This window comes from Geotrypetes seraphini, chromosome 7 (assembly GCF_902459505.1).
Source record: "Geotrypetes seraphini chromosome 7, aGeoSer1.1, whole genome shotgun sequence".
Taxonomy (NCBI): domain Eukaryota; kingdom Metazoa; phylum Chordata; class Amphibia; order Gymnophiona; family Dermophiidae; genus Geotrypetes; species Geotrypetes seraphini.
Genome location: NC_047090.1, coordinates 128,879,080 through 128,896,523, shown reverse-complemented (window position 1 = coordinate 128,896,523; position 17,444 = coordinate 128,879,080). Strand labels below are relative to the sequence as shown.

Here is a 17,444-nt window from a genome sequence, read left to right as displayed (position 1 = left end):
CCAAGACGTTGATGTGGCAGCGACGGTCCTTCGCTGACCACAGCCCCTGAGTGCGCAGCCCGTCCAGATGAGCCCCCAAGCATACTCCGAAGAGTCTGTGGTGAGGACCTTGTGGTCCGGAGAGGCGAGAAAGAGCAAACCCCTGGAAAGATTGGAAGAGTTGGTCCACCAACGGAGCGAGCGTCTCAAAGAAGGAGTCACCGCCACGGGACTGGAGATCGGGTCCCATCCTGACGCCACTGAGAGGCCAACGTCCACTGAGGAATCCGCAGGTGCAATCGGGCAAATGATGCGACATCTACGGTGGAAGCCATATGACCCAGAAGAATCATCATGCGTTTCGCCGAGACTGAGGGTAGCAGAGAGATAAGCGCCTCCAGCTGAGGAGGAGGAAGAAACGAACGCAGGCGAACCGTGTCCAGCATGGCCCCGATGAACTGTAGGGATTGAGAGGGGCACAGCTGAGATTTGGGGAAGTTCACCTCGAACCCTAAACCCTGAAGAAATATAATAGTCTGTTGGGTCGCTGAGATAACCCCCTCCCTCAATGGCGCTTTGATCAACCAGTCGTCCAGGTAAGGAAACACCTGGAGACCCTGGGACCGCAATGCCCCCGCGACCACCACGAGACACTTCGTGAAGACTCGAGGGGACGAGGCCAGACCAAAGGGGAGGACCCGATATTGGAGGTACAACTCTCCCACCTAAAAGCGCAGAAAACGGCAATAAGCGGGATGCACCGGAACATGCGTGTAGGCCTCCTTCAGATCGAGGGAGCACATCCAGTCCCCTTTGTCCAGGAGTGGATACAAAACCGGGAGGGAAAGCATCCGGAATTTTTCCCGCACCAGAAACTTGTTGAGACGTCTTAAATCCAGAATCGAGCGCAGATCCCCTGTCTTCTTTGGAACTAAGAAGTTAACGGGAGTAAAACCCCCACCCCTGTTGACAAGGGGGGACCACTTCCACAGCCCTTAAACGGAGGAGAGCCCGAGCTTCCAAGAGAAGAAGGGGCAGCTGCGCCCGATTGGAACGACACTCGCTTGGTGGGCTGTCGGGAGGAACCTCCCGAAAGTTCAGAGTGTACCCGGTGGCAATCACGCCTAAGACCCAAGCGTCCGAGGTGACGGTGGTCCAGCGATGGTAGAACTTTCTCAAACGGCTCCCGATCGGAGTGGGATCTGACTGCAAAGCGGAGAGGGCCTGCCCACATCCGCTCATCCCATCAAAAAGACGGAGAAGGCTTAGCAATGGCAGGTGGCTGGGACTTGGTTAAGGCCCTAAGGTGCGCCTGCTGACATCTGGGCGGTGCTCGTGAGAACGCCGGGGTAATTTGTGTGGATAACGCCGCGGGGGGGCCCGATAGGGCCGCGACGTGGACGGCTTCGGCTTGACGAGCGAAGCAAACAACTTCTCATGCTCCGAGAGGCGCTTCGTAGCCCATGCAGGGGAGGTTGGCCAACCTATCATGAAGATTCGGATCCATGTCGACCAGGCGTAGCCAAGCCAGCCGGCGCATGGCCACCGCAAAAGCCGAGACCCTGGACGAAAGCTCAAACCCATCATATGCCGCATGGAACAGATGAAGCCGTAAGTTGGAGAATTCCTCGAGGAGCAGGCCAAATGCCCCTTGGCGTGAGGCCGGCAAGTCCGCCTGGAAGGCCGTCAATGAGCCAATCAGGTGTTTTAGATAGGACGTGAAGGTGAAGGAATAATTCAGCACCCTAGAGGCCATCATAGAATTTTGGTAGAGCCTGCGGCCAAATTTATCAAGGGTCCTGCCCTCCCGACCCGGCGGGACTGCCGCTGAGACACGGGACAGGTGAGATTTCTTAAGTGATGACTCCACCAGTAACGACTGGTGAGACAATTGCGGACGCTCGAACCCCGGGCAGGGGACCGTACGGTATTTGGACTCCATCTTCGAGGGGACCACCGTCACCATATAAGAAGTCTCAAGGTTCCTAATGAAGGTTTGCCGGAGCACAGGGTTCAATGGCAGCCGGAGGGACTCTCTAGGCGGAGACGGCATGTCCAACTCCGCCAGATACTCCTTAGAATACCTGGAGTCAGACTGGAGGTCCAGGTTAAGCGCCCGACCCATGTCCTGCATGAACCTCATGAAGGACGGGCGGGACGCTCCCCTGGCCTCGGGAGGTGACGCCGAACGAGACCGCCCTGGTGCCGAAAAGGAAGGGGAAGCCTCCCTAGAGTAGCGAGGTTCCCGCTCCGTGGCGCGCTCCAAACCCCAGGAGGCACTCAAGGAGCGCGCTGGGGTCGAGGACCTGCGGCGTCTCGAGGAGCCTCTCGGAGACGACCCCGGGGTAAGGGGCACCGACCGATGACGGGTCGGGGACCTGTCCCCGGACTCCCTTGGCGAAAGCCTCAAGCCTCGGTCCAGAGCCCTGGACCGAGGGGGAGTGAGCAACAACCGAGGGTTATCCAGAGACAACTTCGAAACCCTCAGCGGCCCTACAGCACGGGTAGTCGGTGAGCGACCTCGCCTCGGAGGGGAACCTCGGGCCCGCTTAGAAACCCTCCGGACCGAGGCCGCAGCGTGCTTCGAGCGACGCTTCACCTCGCAGGGGAAGACCGCCTCGAGGCCCGGGGCAAGGAGTCAGAGGAAAAAGAAAGACGTCAGGATCGGCGTACCTTGGCCTCCGGCACCCCGATGCGCAACTCAGGCTGGTCCGGCACACGCGTGGTCGAGGCTGGTTAGAGATGGGCCAGCGCGGTGGACATCTCCGATGAAATCATCGCCCGGAGCATGTCCTGAAAAACCGGCACGGGCATCATTGAAGGCACGTCCGGTGCCGTAGTGCACTCCACCGAGGGCGACCTCGATGCAGAGTATTCCCTGGTAGTGGAGGCACGACCCGAGAGCTTGGAGGACTTTGCCGAAGCAACGGGCAGGGAACTCCCACCATGCCCGGCCTGTGTCCCCGAGGAAGGCTTCTTCGCCGGTGTAGAACCTGCGGGAGGAAGAGGGGACTTACCCGGAGCCGAGGTCTTGGATGACACCGAGGTCTTCGGGGTCGAGTCCCGAGGCGGGGCCGAGGCTCCCGAGGCCGAGGTCAAGGCCGACTTCGAGGCCGAGGGCTGGTCGACCACAAAAAGATCCGCCATACGGGCCTTACGTCGACGAAGGGCCCGATGCTGAAACATGGCACACTGGGGGCAGGACTCAGTAGGATGATTGGCCCCTAAGCAGAGAATGCACCAGCGATGCAGGTCTGTGATGGACAGAAGACGATCGTACCTGGTGCACTTTTTAAACCCGGGACATAAGAAAGAAGAGGCCGCGGCCGACGAGGCCACACAGCCGCGACAACCCGGGAGCCCCTGGGCTGGTAAAAAGACAGCGAACAACAACAAAATCGCAGAAAACAACAAAAAGAGCAAACTACACGCGCACAGCGACTCACCCAGAAAAAAAAAACAAGAAAAGCCGCGGTGCTAGAAGGCACTTTCAGGCAGAGACCAAAAACAGGACTTCTTGGCTCCGCGGAAACGAAAGAACTGGAGATCACGAGGAGGGGATGCGCCTTCTAGTGGAGAATGATGCATGCATGCGTGGTGCAGCACAGCAAACTTGAATCTTCAATCAAGTTTGCTTAAAAAGCTGTCCGCGTCAGGGCTCCATAGATGACGTCACCCACATGTGAGAATATGCTGCCTGCTTGTCCTGGGATAACAAAGGTACTAAACTACTCAGCCATAGCAGAAAAATTATTGTGGGTGATGCTCAACTGACATACGGATATTTCACCGAGTCAGGAGATGTGACAAACTAATCTATTGTAAAGATAAGGATCCATGAATAATTAAGAACCAAATTAACTTTAAGTTTTCAAACGCAACTTAATGCATTAAGTTGCGTTAGAAAACTTAAGGTTAATTTGGTTCTTAAATATCCATGGACCCTTATTTCTACAATAATTTAAATACGGGTTGTATATAAATGATAAAAGATCTGCTTTCTATATATTTGACAAACTAATCTGCTTTCTATATATTTGACAAACTAATCTATAGCAGGGCTGAAATCTAGCTGATGTACAAATATTTCGGTCAGGAGATGCGACAAACTGCAAGTTGTAGAATGGTTGATACAACTGACATACAGATACTGTACTGAGTTAGGAGAGGCGTGACGACTATTATATTCCTCAAAAAAAAAAAATAGAATCTGCCCAGGAGGTGGACCATCTGGTCACAACTGAGGTAAATTTGACTGAGTTTTTGGAAGATTCTCAGGATGTGATTCAGAGTCAGTCCACCCTGGTGATAACATGCATGAGTGAAATAGATAAGATGTTACTAATGAAACTTTACTTTAAACATAGGTTAATGAATTTTGTGGGGAATTGGTTAAGATGTTTCCGGATGTTTCTAGAACAACTCAATTGAGAAGAAAAGAATTTTTGAAGTTAAAGGTTAGAGTTTTGGCTCTAGAGGCATCTTTCTACCTGAAATTTCCTTGTAAATGTTTGGTTAAGTTCCAAGATACTGAGTATGTTTTTTGGGACCCCATACAATTACAACAATTCTTAGTTGCGAGAGAACAGAAATAATTTTGTTTCATCTGTTGAGAATGGAGGAGTAATTAGAATCCCTATTAGTAATCCCTATAAGTAGTTAGGACGAACTGATAATTTTTTTTTTCCTTAATCTTTTCCTTTAAACTTGTGTGTTTAGAAATTGTAACATGTTTCCCCATAATGTGGGCTTAAAAAGAATTTTGTATGAATGAATGATTACGAATTGTTTTTTGAGATTTTTTCTTTTTTTCCTTGAATTACTGGATATTGTAAAAAGCATAAATAAAAAAAAAGGAGAGGCGTGACGAAACAAAATACTAAGTTGGAAAACCAAAATACTAATTTGGAAAACCAGACAGCGACGTATATGCATGAATATACAGTATAGAAACATGATGGCAGATATAGGCCAAATGGCCCCATCTACTCTGTCCCATTCATTCAGCTCCAATGCTCTAGCAGGCCATAGTGAACAGAGCATATGGCTCCAGTAGCAGCTCTGGCTTCCCTTAAGTTCAACTGACTAGGTGGCTCCAGTTCCCTTCCCCATTAATGATTTCCTTACTCCTCCAGTGGTTATGGCTGAACTAGAGTGAAAATTGGTTTAGACCAATTTACAGTTTGTAAAATCTCAGAATTTGTACCAGTGAAAACAGGTTTGAACCGATTCTTAAAGAATATAGCTATGTGCAGAAACCCAGACAACTGATAGAAAGTACTGAATCAACGGTATTACCTCTCTCTCCTGTGTACACACACCAAACAGCAAGCAGCTTATGGGGCTGCCACAAGCGTGACTGTTTCCAGCACCACCCCTAGCCATTAATGGAGGGTTAAAGTAGTTTGCCAAAGGCCACAAAGAACTGCTGTGATATTTCAACCTGGATCTTCTTGTTATTTTAACTTCTTAGTGAAAGTAATACAAATTTTTACACTAACCTCCTGCTCTACATATTGAAGCAAATATGTCCAGCCTGAAAAATCCTGAGGATCCTGTTCTATGACCTTCCAAAACTTTTCAAACTGTGAAGGAAATGGAGGTTCTCTCTCAGATGCTGCCTGTTCAGCACATCCCTGTACAACCCCCTCTACAGATTCCTTTGTGGTTGGAGAAGCAGCAGGAGATTGTTCCATTTCTGTAACAGTGGAATCAGCAGTAACATCAGTAGGCTCTTTTCCTGCATCATTCTTCTTTGGGCCGTCATTGTTAGTGCTTTTGGCATTCAGCTGATCCAATTCCTTCTTTTTTGTGATTTCCATAACAATACCAATATTCTCTTTCTAGAAAACATACAGCAAAGAATAAAGCTTTTCAGTCAAATAATTCTACCAACAGCAAATGTATGAGAATATAAAACACACCTACAGCTGACTTTTTTTGTTTGTTTGTTTTATACTTTGTAAAGCTAAGCAAAATTACAAAATGCATAAGTTTTTAATCTATTTGAGCCACACATTAGAAATAAAGCCTTCTCAGCCACCACACATTTCATTGCTGAAAAACATTTTTGACCTATTCTTTAGACCTTTAATAAAATAGTTTTTATTCATGGATCCAGCGTCAGATCTCTCTCTCTCACCAAGGATGTGGTCAGGGAAAACAAGAAACGTCTATTTTCTATAGATGTAGTGTGGCTCTCTGCTGAATTCAGACTCCTCAAAAACTAAACAATCCTAGATTTTATTAATGCTTTGAGATTTCTGCCACCTGTATTGTTATTGTGATATTAATGCACCTATTTTTATAAAGCAAAATCCTTATTTCTGCCTTGCTTCTGACCTCTTCTAGTTCAATCTTTTGTTAAACTGCTATTATTTCAGTTACTGAACAATTAAAAAAAAAAAAAAAAAGAGCGAAGCCAAATAATTTTTAACAAAGTATTTGGAATTGTTTAGAGTCCAAACACCATCTACTTGCACTAGACATTTACCCCCCCCCCCATTCCTATATAGTCTTCCTAATCCACAGTCTACCCCCTTCAACTACGAGTAACTTCCTCTAAAATTGTTATGTAACTGCCCTCCAATCAAATCAAAATGATTACTATTCTGTGCAATAGCTGTTGTGCCTTAATTCTAAAGGGAATAAATATGGAGAATTAAAATTTGCTCCGTCTCCAATCCTATGATGTGAAGAGTTGTCTTGAGGGAAAAATTAGCTATACTAAAATGATCCATCTCTCAAGATCAATAAGAAGCCTATCCATTCCCCAAAGAATCGAACCCAGGAATAAATGGAACACTGTGGATACGACCTGTCATGCAGAAACACTCACCTCACTAAAGGATACCCTGAATAAAGCCTTCGCTGTCCTGGAAAAATGAGGATGGGAATTCTGTAAAAATAAGCGACACCCCAGATACCCAATTTACCAGATATTCTTTAAGGAATGTCAAAATAAGAACAAAAGGCTAGCACTGATGGAAAACTCCATTATTAGAGGAATCAACTTGAAATCATAGTTTAAGGAAAAGAAAAAAGTTAAATGCCCAAGATGCTCAATTAGCGGGAATAGCAGAATGTGATGAAATGGTTAAAGCCATAGCCTCCGCACCCCGAGAATGTAGGTTCAAACCCATGCTGCTCCTTATAACCCTGGGCAAGTCATTTAATCCCCCTATTGCCCCAAGTACAAGATTATAAGCCCGCCAGGACAGACAGGGAAAAATGCTCAAGTACCTAAATAAATTCATGTAAAACTGCTATGAGCTGCCCTGGGAGAACAGTATAGAAAATGAAATAAACAAACAAACAAATTATTAGTGATGTCAGAGATGAGCTTATGGATTATAAAATTGTTGTTATCTATGTAACTAGACATTGCTAGAAATAGCATTTCTGCAGCACATGGATATCCTTTTTATTTGCAGTGGGTGAGGGACATTAAATCCTTTAGTTAATACTAAATACATAATCAGGGAATAGGGGCGAAACGTCGGTCCAGAACAACAGCCACGGCCCTAAACTTCAGAAAAGGAAATTACAAAGGGATGAGATGCATGGTAGGGAAGAAAATTAAGAAGAGGCTAAACACTATAAAGACGCTGGAGCAAGCTTGGTCTCTTTTTAAGGATACGGTCACCGAGGCGCAAAATCTATATATACCACGTATCAACAAGGGATCAAAGAGGAAAAAGAATAAAGAACCGGCGTGGCTCACTGTAGAGGTTAAGGAAGCGATCAAAGACAAAAAAAAAATCTTCGTTTAAGGAATGGAAAAGATCAAAAACAGATGAAAACTGGAATTTACACTTATGCAGACGACATCCTCGTCCTCCTCGAGACCGATTCGAACCTCACCGACCTGTCTAAGAACATATCCTCTTGTATAATGAACCTACAATCCTGGGCCCACACTGTGCAAATGAAAATGAATGAATCCAAAACAAGACTTCTTTGGCTCGGTCCAAAACTAGATCACCTACCCACCTCCATCCCACTACCCTCTGGCTCCTCTCTGCAGCTTGAGTTCTCGAGCAAGGTCTTGGGCATCATCATTGATTCCACATTGTCCTTCAATGACCACCTCCAATCCTTGGTAAAAAAAATGCTTTTTCAGCCTTCACATGCTGAGGAAAGTTAGATCCTGCTTCCATCAAAAACATTTTACCCTCCTTGTCCAATCCATCATCCTCTCCAGATTGGACTATTGCAACTCTATCTACTTAAGCCTAACTAAGAAAAACCTCCACAGACTCCAACGGATTCAAAATGCTGTGGCCAAGCTTATCTTCGCTAAAAGTAAATTTGACCATGTCTCCCCGCTCCTGGCCAAGCTCCACTGGCTTCCGATAATCGCCAGGGTCCACTATAAATGCGCCTGTTTAACTTTCAAAATCCTATATGGTATCCTCCCTCCCTTTATCCCTCTTTCTTGGAATTCCTCAAACCCTAATACCACCAGATCCTCCCACAAATTAAAACTATCCTTCCCCTCGCTAAAAGACATTTCCCACACAGGAAAGCTAGGGACCTCCCTCCACTTCAAAATCACTGAGCTCTGGACAACTTTACCTCCCCTCTTCGGAACTTGAGCTCTCTCCAAGTTTTCCGCAAACATCTGAAAACCTGGCATTTCTCAAAAAATGTAAGTCTCCCTCCAACTTAGGAATCAAGGAAACTCTTATATCTTGGCATCACAAGTCCTCTAAATTTTCTTCACACTTCTACCTCTAACCCTCTGTTGTAATTCCTTCCTATTTCTCCTACTGTAAACCGTGTCGAGCTCTACGAACGTGGAGATGATGCGGTATACAAACCTAAGGATTAGATTAGATAAGCACAAACAACATCAACGCAGGTGCCATAAGGCAGTAAAAGTGGCAAAAAGATGACGAGGAAAAAATAGCCAAGAAGGTGAAAAACTTCAAGCCATTCTTTTGATATATTAAAGGGAAATGACCCGCGAAGGAAGCAGTGGGACCATTGGATGACCAAGGAATAAAGGGAGTGCTAAAGGAGGACAAATCAATCGCCGACAGACTGAACACGTTTTTTGCGTCTGTATTTACCAAAGAGGATATACACAGCATACCGGAACCCATCAGGCTATATGCTGGAAGCGAAAACGGGAAACTGACAGGGTCTACGGTCAGTCTAGAAGAGGTATATAGGCAGATCGATAGGCTTAAGAGCGATAAATCCCCGGGACAGGATGGCATCCACCCGAGGGTCATCAAGAAACTGAAAGGGACCATAGCTAAACTGCTTCAACTAATAGCCAATCTATTAATCAAAACAGGAAAGATTCCGGAGGACGGGAAGATAGCGAATGTTACACCGATCTTCAAAAAAAGGTTTGAGGGGAGACCCGGGAAACTACAGACTGGTGAGTCTGACCTCAGTACTGGGAAAAATGGTAGAGGCGCTGATAAAGGACTGCATCATTGATCACCTCGACGGACACGGACTGATGAGGACAAGTCAGCATGGTTTCAGCAAAGGCAGATCTTGTTTGACGAACTTGCTGCACTTCTTCGAGGGAATAAACAAGCAGATAGACAAGGGCGACCCGGTCAACATTGTATATCTAGACTTTCAGAAGGCGTTCGACAAGGTTCCGCATGAACGACTACTTCGGAAAATTGCGAGCCATGAAATCGAGAGAGAAATACTCACGTGGATTAAAAACTGGCTGGAGCATAGGAAACAGAGAGTGGGGGTAAATGGGCAATACTCGGACTGGAAGAGCGTTACCAGTGGGGTGCCACAGGGCTCGGTGCTTGGACCTGTACTCTTCAACATCTTTATAAACGATCTGGACATAGGTACGACGAGCGAGGTGATTAAATTTGCGGATGACACGAAGTTATTCAGAGTAGTGGAGACACGGGAGGATTGCGAAGATTTACAACGTGACATAATCAGGCTCGAGGAATGGGCATCGACATGGCAGATGAGGTTCAACGTGGATAAGTGTAAAGTGATGCATGTTGGTATCAAAAATCTCAAGCACGAGTACAGGATGTCCGGGGCGGTACTTGGAGAGACCTCCCAGGAAAGGAACTTGGGAGCTCTGATTGACAAGTTGATGAAGCCATCTACACAATGTGCGGCGGCGGCGAAAAAGGTGGGAAAACATAACAGACTTCGAAAGTTGCAAAAGGAAAAAACAGTCAATATCCAGAAAGGGTGTGGCTCTAGCTTCATCTGCTGCATCTAAAGGAAAGAAAATTAATAGGTAAGAAAATAATTTTTCTTTCCTTAGAAACAACAGCAGATGAATCCAGAGACCAATGGGATGTAGCAAAGCAATCCTTAATCTGGATGGGAAGCAAACACCGCCCCCACATCCAACCGGTAATGCCAAGATAAAGTATTCTTGGAAGACCAGGTAGCTGCATGACAAAACTCCTCCAAGGAAAAAACCTCTGGACTGAGTCCAAGGAATAGCCATTGCTCTAGCTGAATGGTCATGAAGTTCTTCTGTCAATCACTTCCCTGCCATCAAGTAAGCGTAAAGAATGTCCTCCTGGACCCTTTGAGCAATGGAGGCTTTGGACGCTGCCATACGTTTGTTGCGTCCCTTGAAGAATACAAAGAAGTGATCTAAACCAGTGTTCATCAACCTTTTGACACCAATGGACCGGTGGAAATAAAATAATTATTTTGTGGACCAGCACCAGTCCGTGGACTGGCAGCTGAAAAACACTGGGCTAAGTCGCGGGCCAGACCCCGCCCATCTCCACCCAATCTCCGCCCCAGACCCCACCCCCATAATAGTACTAATTGTAGCACCATTTTTTCCATTCATTTTTCATATATACACACACACACAATATAATTGTATTAACACCACATAATGGTTAACCACAAAATGTACACTGTATGCTTCTCAATATTCATTCCTACCAGAACACAGATAACCCCATGCAAATACGGGACCAAAAACTAAAAGTACTAATATATACAAACAAACTCTAAGTTGCAAGACTCTGCATGCAGTACAACCCCAGAGGAAAAGAAAAAAACGCATTTCTTCCTGAACAGTGCAAAATAGATGTAAATAAATCACTAAATTCAAAACTAAAATCATTCCCCCTACCATCGTTGTCTCCCTCCCTCCATGCTGTGCCTTGCCTTCTGGCCTGCTCCCGCATGGCTGTTTTATGCCGCCCCCGGTGTTATCTTCAGGCCAGCTCCCTCTTCCTCAGTTCTGCAATGCACAAAGCCATGGGCAGCGGCTCCTTGCGTGTCCTGCGACTCATCTGGAAGCCTTCCCTCTGACGTTGTGACAAGGCTTCTGATTCAGCTGCAGGATGCGCGTAGGAGCCTCTTCCCACGGCTTTGTGCACTGCAGCATTAAGGAAGAGGGAGCTGGCCTGAAGACAATGCCGCATCGATCACACCGTGGACTAGCGGCTGAAGAACACTGTCTCAGGCCGATGCACATGCTGGCCCTGTGGACTGGCAGGAAATTTCTGTGGACTGGCACTGGTCCATGAACCGGCAGTTGAAGAACACTGATCTAAATGACTAAAAGTCGTTAAAAACCTACAGACTGCGGGGAATGCTATGCAATTTTAAGGAACGCAGTGAAGAAAACTGATCTAAATGACTAAAAGTCGTTAAAAACCTACAGACTGCGGGGAATGCTATGCACTTTTAAGGAACGCAGTGAAGAAAAGCTCACCTCCCCATTCCTCCTCCCAGGAAGAAGGAAGGAAAAGTGAGAGCGGCATAAAAGAAAGGATGACATCACCTTAGAAAGAAATTGTGGTACTGTCCGAACCGACACCCCAGAATTTGTAAACCAGAAATAAGAATCCCCGCCGTACAAGGCCTGCAACTGAGAAAACCGCTGAGCTGAAGCCATGGCCACAAGAAACACCGTGTTCAACGTCACAGCCTTTTAGAGTCTCAAAAGACAAGGTTGAAAGAGCCTTCTGTAAACTGCGAAGAAGTACCTTAAGACTGTACTCTGGACAGGGCTTCTTAAGAGGTATACAAAAGCACAGTTACTTACCGTAACAGGTGTTATCCAGGGACAGCAGGCAGATATTCTTAACGCATGGGTGACGTCACCGACAGAGCCCCGGTATGGACACTTTTAACTAGAAAGTTCTAGTTGGCCGCACCGCGCATGCGCGAGTGCCTTCCCGCCCGACGGAGGAGTGCGTGGTCCCCAGTTAAGATAAGCCAGCTAAGAAGCCAACCCGGGGAGGTGGGTGGGACGTAAGAATATCTGCCTGCTGTCCCTGGATAACACCTGTTACGGTAAGTAACTGTGCTTTATCCCAGGACAAGCAGGCAGCATATTCTTAACGCATGGGTGACCTCTAAGCGAACAGAGAGGGAAGGAGGGATGGTTGGCCATTAGGAAAATAAATTATGTAACACAGATTGGCCAAAGTGTCCATCCCGTCTGGAGAAGGTATCCAGACAGTAGTGAGTAGTGAACGTGTGAACTGAGGACCAAGTGGCAGCCTTGCAGAATTCCTCGATGGGTGTGGAACGGAGGAAAGCCACAGAAGCAGCCATAGCTCTGACCCTGTGGGCCGTGACAGCACCTTTCAGTGAGAGACCGGCCCGAGCATAACAGAACGCAATGCAGGCAGCAAGCCAGTTGGAAAGCGTCCGTTTAGAGATAGGACGACCTAGACGGTTAGGATCGAAGGTCAAAAAGAGCTGAGGGGACGAGCGGTGAGCCCTGGTACGGTCAAGGTAGTATGCAAGGGCACGCTTACAGTCCAGCGTGTGCAACGCCTGTTCTCCAGGATGAGAATGAGGCTTAGGGAAAAAGACAGGCAACACAATGGACTGGTTGAGGTGAAATTCCGAGACCACCTTGGGAAGGAATTTAGGATGGGTACCAGTGTTCCCTCTAAGCGGGCGGGTGTTGTGAGCAAACTTTTTTCACCGTGAGCCAAAAATATCGGGCGCCAGCAAGTTATGAGCCAACTCGCCCGATTCTCCTCTCGCCGCCCTGCCATCTGCCGTACGCCTCTTCCGATCGTGCGCTGTGACGAGAAACGTGTGCGCTGCGATGTAATATTTTGTGCGCCAGCGCACGCCAGCGCAGCTTAGCGGGAACACTGGTTCAAATGGTTTTATTTATTTCCCCAAATTTATTTTTGTTATACGCATTGAAAATATTTGATATTGCGTTTAAATCAAAATCTCAATAAACTTGAAATGAGTGCCCGTGAGATTGTGGGAGGGTTAAATACTCAAAACTTAGAAGTTTTTGCTACGCCAGCTTTCTGGTATCTTTACATACAGTGGCGTACCTAGCATATGTAACATCCGGGGCCCATCATTTTTTTGGCACCCCCCCCCCCATCTGTAAGAAAAACATGATTTTTAGTAACAAACCACACGTCACACATGAGTACCTAGGAAAAGGCAGCATCTTACATATTGCAGTGAGCAGTACATCAATACACCCATTGTAAAACTAAACAAGCCAGACCAGCACAGATCAATCCTACACCGTCAATCCTAACAGAAAACCATGTCTTTCGAACACACAGAACACAGAAAACACCTTCGCCTAGTAAGGAATATGTAATCACAAACTAACCCCTCCCTCTTTTACAAAACTGTAGTGTGGATTTTAGCTACGGAGGTAACAGCTCTGATGCTCATAAAATTCTGAGCATCAGAGCTGCTACCACCAAGGCTGGTGCTAAAAACGCTTCACAGTTTTGTAAAAGGGGGGATAAAATAAAAATACATAGACAAAGGTTAAATTGAACCAGCAAGAAGCTGGACTCTGCATACAATGCTTCACAGAAACAGTGACACATGTCTCCTAAAGCAATAAATAAATAGAAATTTTTTTCTACCTTTGTCTTCTGTGGTTTCTCCTTTCCTCATCTTCTTGTAACTCTCTTCCTTCCATTCACTGTCTGCCGTCTCTCTTCCCCTATATGGCATCTTCTCTCCTTCTATGCCCCTTCCAGAAACTGTATGCCTCCCCCTTCCATCTCTCCTTTCACCCCATTGGTCTGGCATCTCTCTCCTCGCCTTCCCTCTCCCACACCTCTCCTCATAGTCTGGTATCTCCCCTTCCCTGATTCTCTGGCATCTCTCTCCTTTCCTTTTCTTCCATCTTTCGTTCCCCCTCCATGCTCTCACATCTCCCCCTTCCTTTTCCCTTAGACTGGCATACCTTCCTCCTACGCTCCAAGCCCTGGTATCTCCTTTAATTCCCTCCCTCATCTTCCTTCTCCCTCCAGCTGGGTACCGCAACACTCTTCCCTGCAGCTCTGCACTTCCCCACAATTGCCATGCTTCGGTTCCTCTTCTTCCTTCCTTCCTCCCCCCCCCCCCCCGCGGGACCCTGCGGCACCATCAACTCTTACTCCCTCTAATGTCGGCCCTGCAGCTCCAGACTTCCTCGCACCTTCTCCCCTCCCCCTTTGGATCGCTATTATTTTAAATGTTATAGCCGCGGAGCTGTATCCATCAGTGGAGATGTCTAACCTCGGCCTGCCCCGGAACTCTTACTGCAGCAGACGCCCGTCTAGGCAGGAACAGGAAGTCACTGTTGCAGTAAGAGTTCCGGGGCAGGCCGAGGTTAGACATCTCCACTGATGGATACAGCTCCGCGGCTATAACATTTAAAATAATAGCGATCCAAAGGGGGAGGGGAGAAGGTGCGAGGAAGTCTGGAGCTGCAGGGCCGACATTAGAGGGAGTAAGAGTTGATGGTGCCGCAGGGTCCCGCGGGGGGGGGGGGGAGGAAGGAAGGAAGAAGAGGAACCGAAGCATGGCAATTGTGGGGAAGTGCAATCCCCCCAATGCGTCCCCTTACCTTACCTCCCCTTACCTTTGCGACGCGTGTGTGCGCTGTGAAGAGAAACTTTGCGCTGCGATGTAATATTTTGTGCGCGCGCGCAGGCCAACGCACCTTAGCGGGAACACTGATGGGTACGCAGAACTACCTTGTCATGATGAAAAACCGTGAAAGGTGGGTCGGCAACCAGTGCATGCAGCTCACTAACCCTCCTGGCAGAGGTGATGGCAATGAGGAAAAGCACCTTCCACGTAAGAAATTTGAGCGAAGTTGTGGCAAGAGGCTCAAAAGGAGGTTTCATGAGGGCTGATAAAACCACATTCAGGTCCCAGACGACTGGAGGAGGCTTCAGAGGTGGTTTGACATTGAAGAGGCCTCTCATGAATCGGGAAATCCGGGGGTGAGCCGTGAGAGGTTTTCCGAGGATAGGCTCATGAAACGCAGTGATGGCACTGAGGTGGACTCTGATTGAGGTAGACTTGAGGCCAGCGTCGGACAGAGAGCAAATAGTCCAGTACAGTTTCCACCGCCAATGAGGTGGGATCGTGGTGATGTAGTAGACACCAAGAGGAGAACCGGGTCCACTTCTGATGGTAACATTGGAGGGTGGCCGGTTTCCTGGAGGCATTCAAAATACGACGGACAGGCTGAGACAGATTCTCTGGAGAGGTCAGCCCGAGAGAAACCAAGCTGTCAGGTGGAGCGAGGACAGATTGGGATGCAGTAGAGACTGATGCTGCTGTGTAAGTAGAGTAGGAAACACAGGGAGAGGAATGGGTTCTCTGGAGCTTAGCTGGAGCAGGAGGGAGAACCAGTGTTGGCGAGGCCACCGAGGGGCGATGAGAATCATGTTGGCTCTGTCCCTGCGGAGTTTGAATAACGTCCGCAACATCAGAGGCAGTGGAGGAAAGGCATAGAGGAACCGATCCATCCAGTTGAGCAGGAATGCATCCGGGGCCAGACGATGAGGAGAGAAGAGTCTGGAACAGAAATGGGGCAGCTGATGGTTGTGAGGAGCTGCAAAGAGGTCCACCTGAGGAGTGCCCCACCGAGCAAAGATGGAGCGGAGTGTGGGAGGATCCAGAGTCCACTCGTGAGGTTGAAGGATGCGGCTGAGATTGTCGGCCAGAGAGTTCTGTTCGCCCTGGATATAGACAGCCTTGAGGAAGAGACTGTGGGCCGTGACCCAGGTCCAGATGCGGGTGGCCTCCTGAGAGAGGAGGGGAGATCCGGTGCCGTCTTGCTTGTTTATGTAGTACATGGCGACTTGGTTGTCTGTGCACAGAAGAACCTGAGGGTAGAGAAGGTGCTGGAAGGCCTTGAGAGCATAGAACATGGCCCTGAGTTCAAGTTTCAAGTTTATTGTATTTTGATTAAACGCTTAATCCAAATTCTAAGCGATTTACAAATTGCTAAAATTACAAATTTGAGGGAAAAATACATTAAAAGACAGACAATACATTAAAAACAAGATACGTGAGGAAAAATATGGGGAAGAGTTACAATATGTTTAAAGAGTAAGGAACAAATAAGGGAAACACAAAAGGGGAAAGGGAAAGAATTAAAGCTTCAATGAAGCTTATGAGTATATAATATATTGTGATAAAAAAATTAGATGGTTAATTAGCAAAAACATCGTTAAAGAGAAAACTCTTCAGTTTACCTTTGAATTTTTCTATATTGGATTCTTCCCTTAAATAGATAGGGAGAGAATTCCAAAGTTGAGGAGCTGATACAGAGAAAATTACCTGCCGACGGGTGCTTATGATTTTTAGAGATGGGATTGATAATAAATGTTGTTCTGTGGATCTTAATGTTCGGTTGGTGGAGTATGGAATCAAATATTTATAGATAAATGCAGGAGTTTTGAAAAAAAGAGTCTTAAATGTAAGCAAACAAATTTTATAAATTACCCGATGTGTAACTGGTAGCCAATGAGCATCCCTAAGTAGTGGTGTAACATGGTCGAACTTCTTTGCTTTAGTAATTAATTTAATAGATGTATTCTGTATAATCTGAAGTCGTTTGATTTCCTTTTGAGCAATACCATTATACAGAGCGTTACAATAGTCTATCTTAGATATAACAAGAGAGTGAATGAGGATTTTAAGAGACTTAGCGCAGAGAAATTGGGAAATAGAACGAATTTGTCTGAGCCTAAAAAAAGAGAATTTAACGATACTGCTGATATGATCATGAAATGTAAGCTTATGATCAAATATGATTCCTAAGATTTTTATGTTTTTAACTTCTTGCAGTGAGTGACCTTTAATAGTGATTGGAAAGTTAAGATTGAAGTTGTCTTTCCAGGGGAAGAGTAATATGTTTGATTTGTTAATATTCAATGCTAAGCAATTGTTATTTAGCCATTGAGATATTTTTTCAAGTTTCGTGTTGATTGTTAAGAAATCCGCAGGGTTAGTGGTATCAATGGGATGTAATAATTGAATATCATCGGCGTAGGCGAAAACATTAAAGCCGATGGATTGACATAGAGTAAGAAGTGGAGCAAGAAAAATGTTAAAGAGAAGTGGAGACAAAATAGAACCTTGCGGAACACCAAATGTAGAAGAAAAATTATTAGAGGTTTCATTATTGAATAACACATGTGATGTACGATCGGATAGATAGGATTGGAACCAAGAAAGTACCTGGTCTGTGA

General features: G+C 46.6%; 1 protein-coding gene across 3 annotated transcripts in view; it reads right to left on the bottom strand.

Moving 5' to 3' along the window:
- Positions 1–17,444, bottom strand: part of PRPF39 (pre-mRNA processing factor 39) — a 271,712-nt gene that overhangs the window by 236,271 nt on the left and 17,997 nt on the right. The window contains exons 1-2 of one of the 3 annotated variants that reach the window (XM_033951798.1): positions 13,830–13,868; positions 5,481–5,822 (exon numbers count right to left, since the gene is read on the bottom strand). In XM_033951798.1, the coding sequence (XP_033807689.1) occupies positions 5,481–5,801 (321 nt within the window). In that variant the 5' untranslated portion in view covers positions 5,802–5,822; positions 13,830–13,868. Of the gene's footprint in view, positions 1–5,480; positions 5,823–6,817; positions 6,879–13,829; positions 13,869–17,444 lie in introns of those variants that run through there. The other 2 variants (XM_033951799.1, XM_033951797.1) reach the window with 2 other exon arrangements.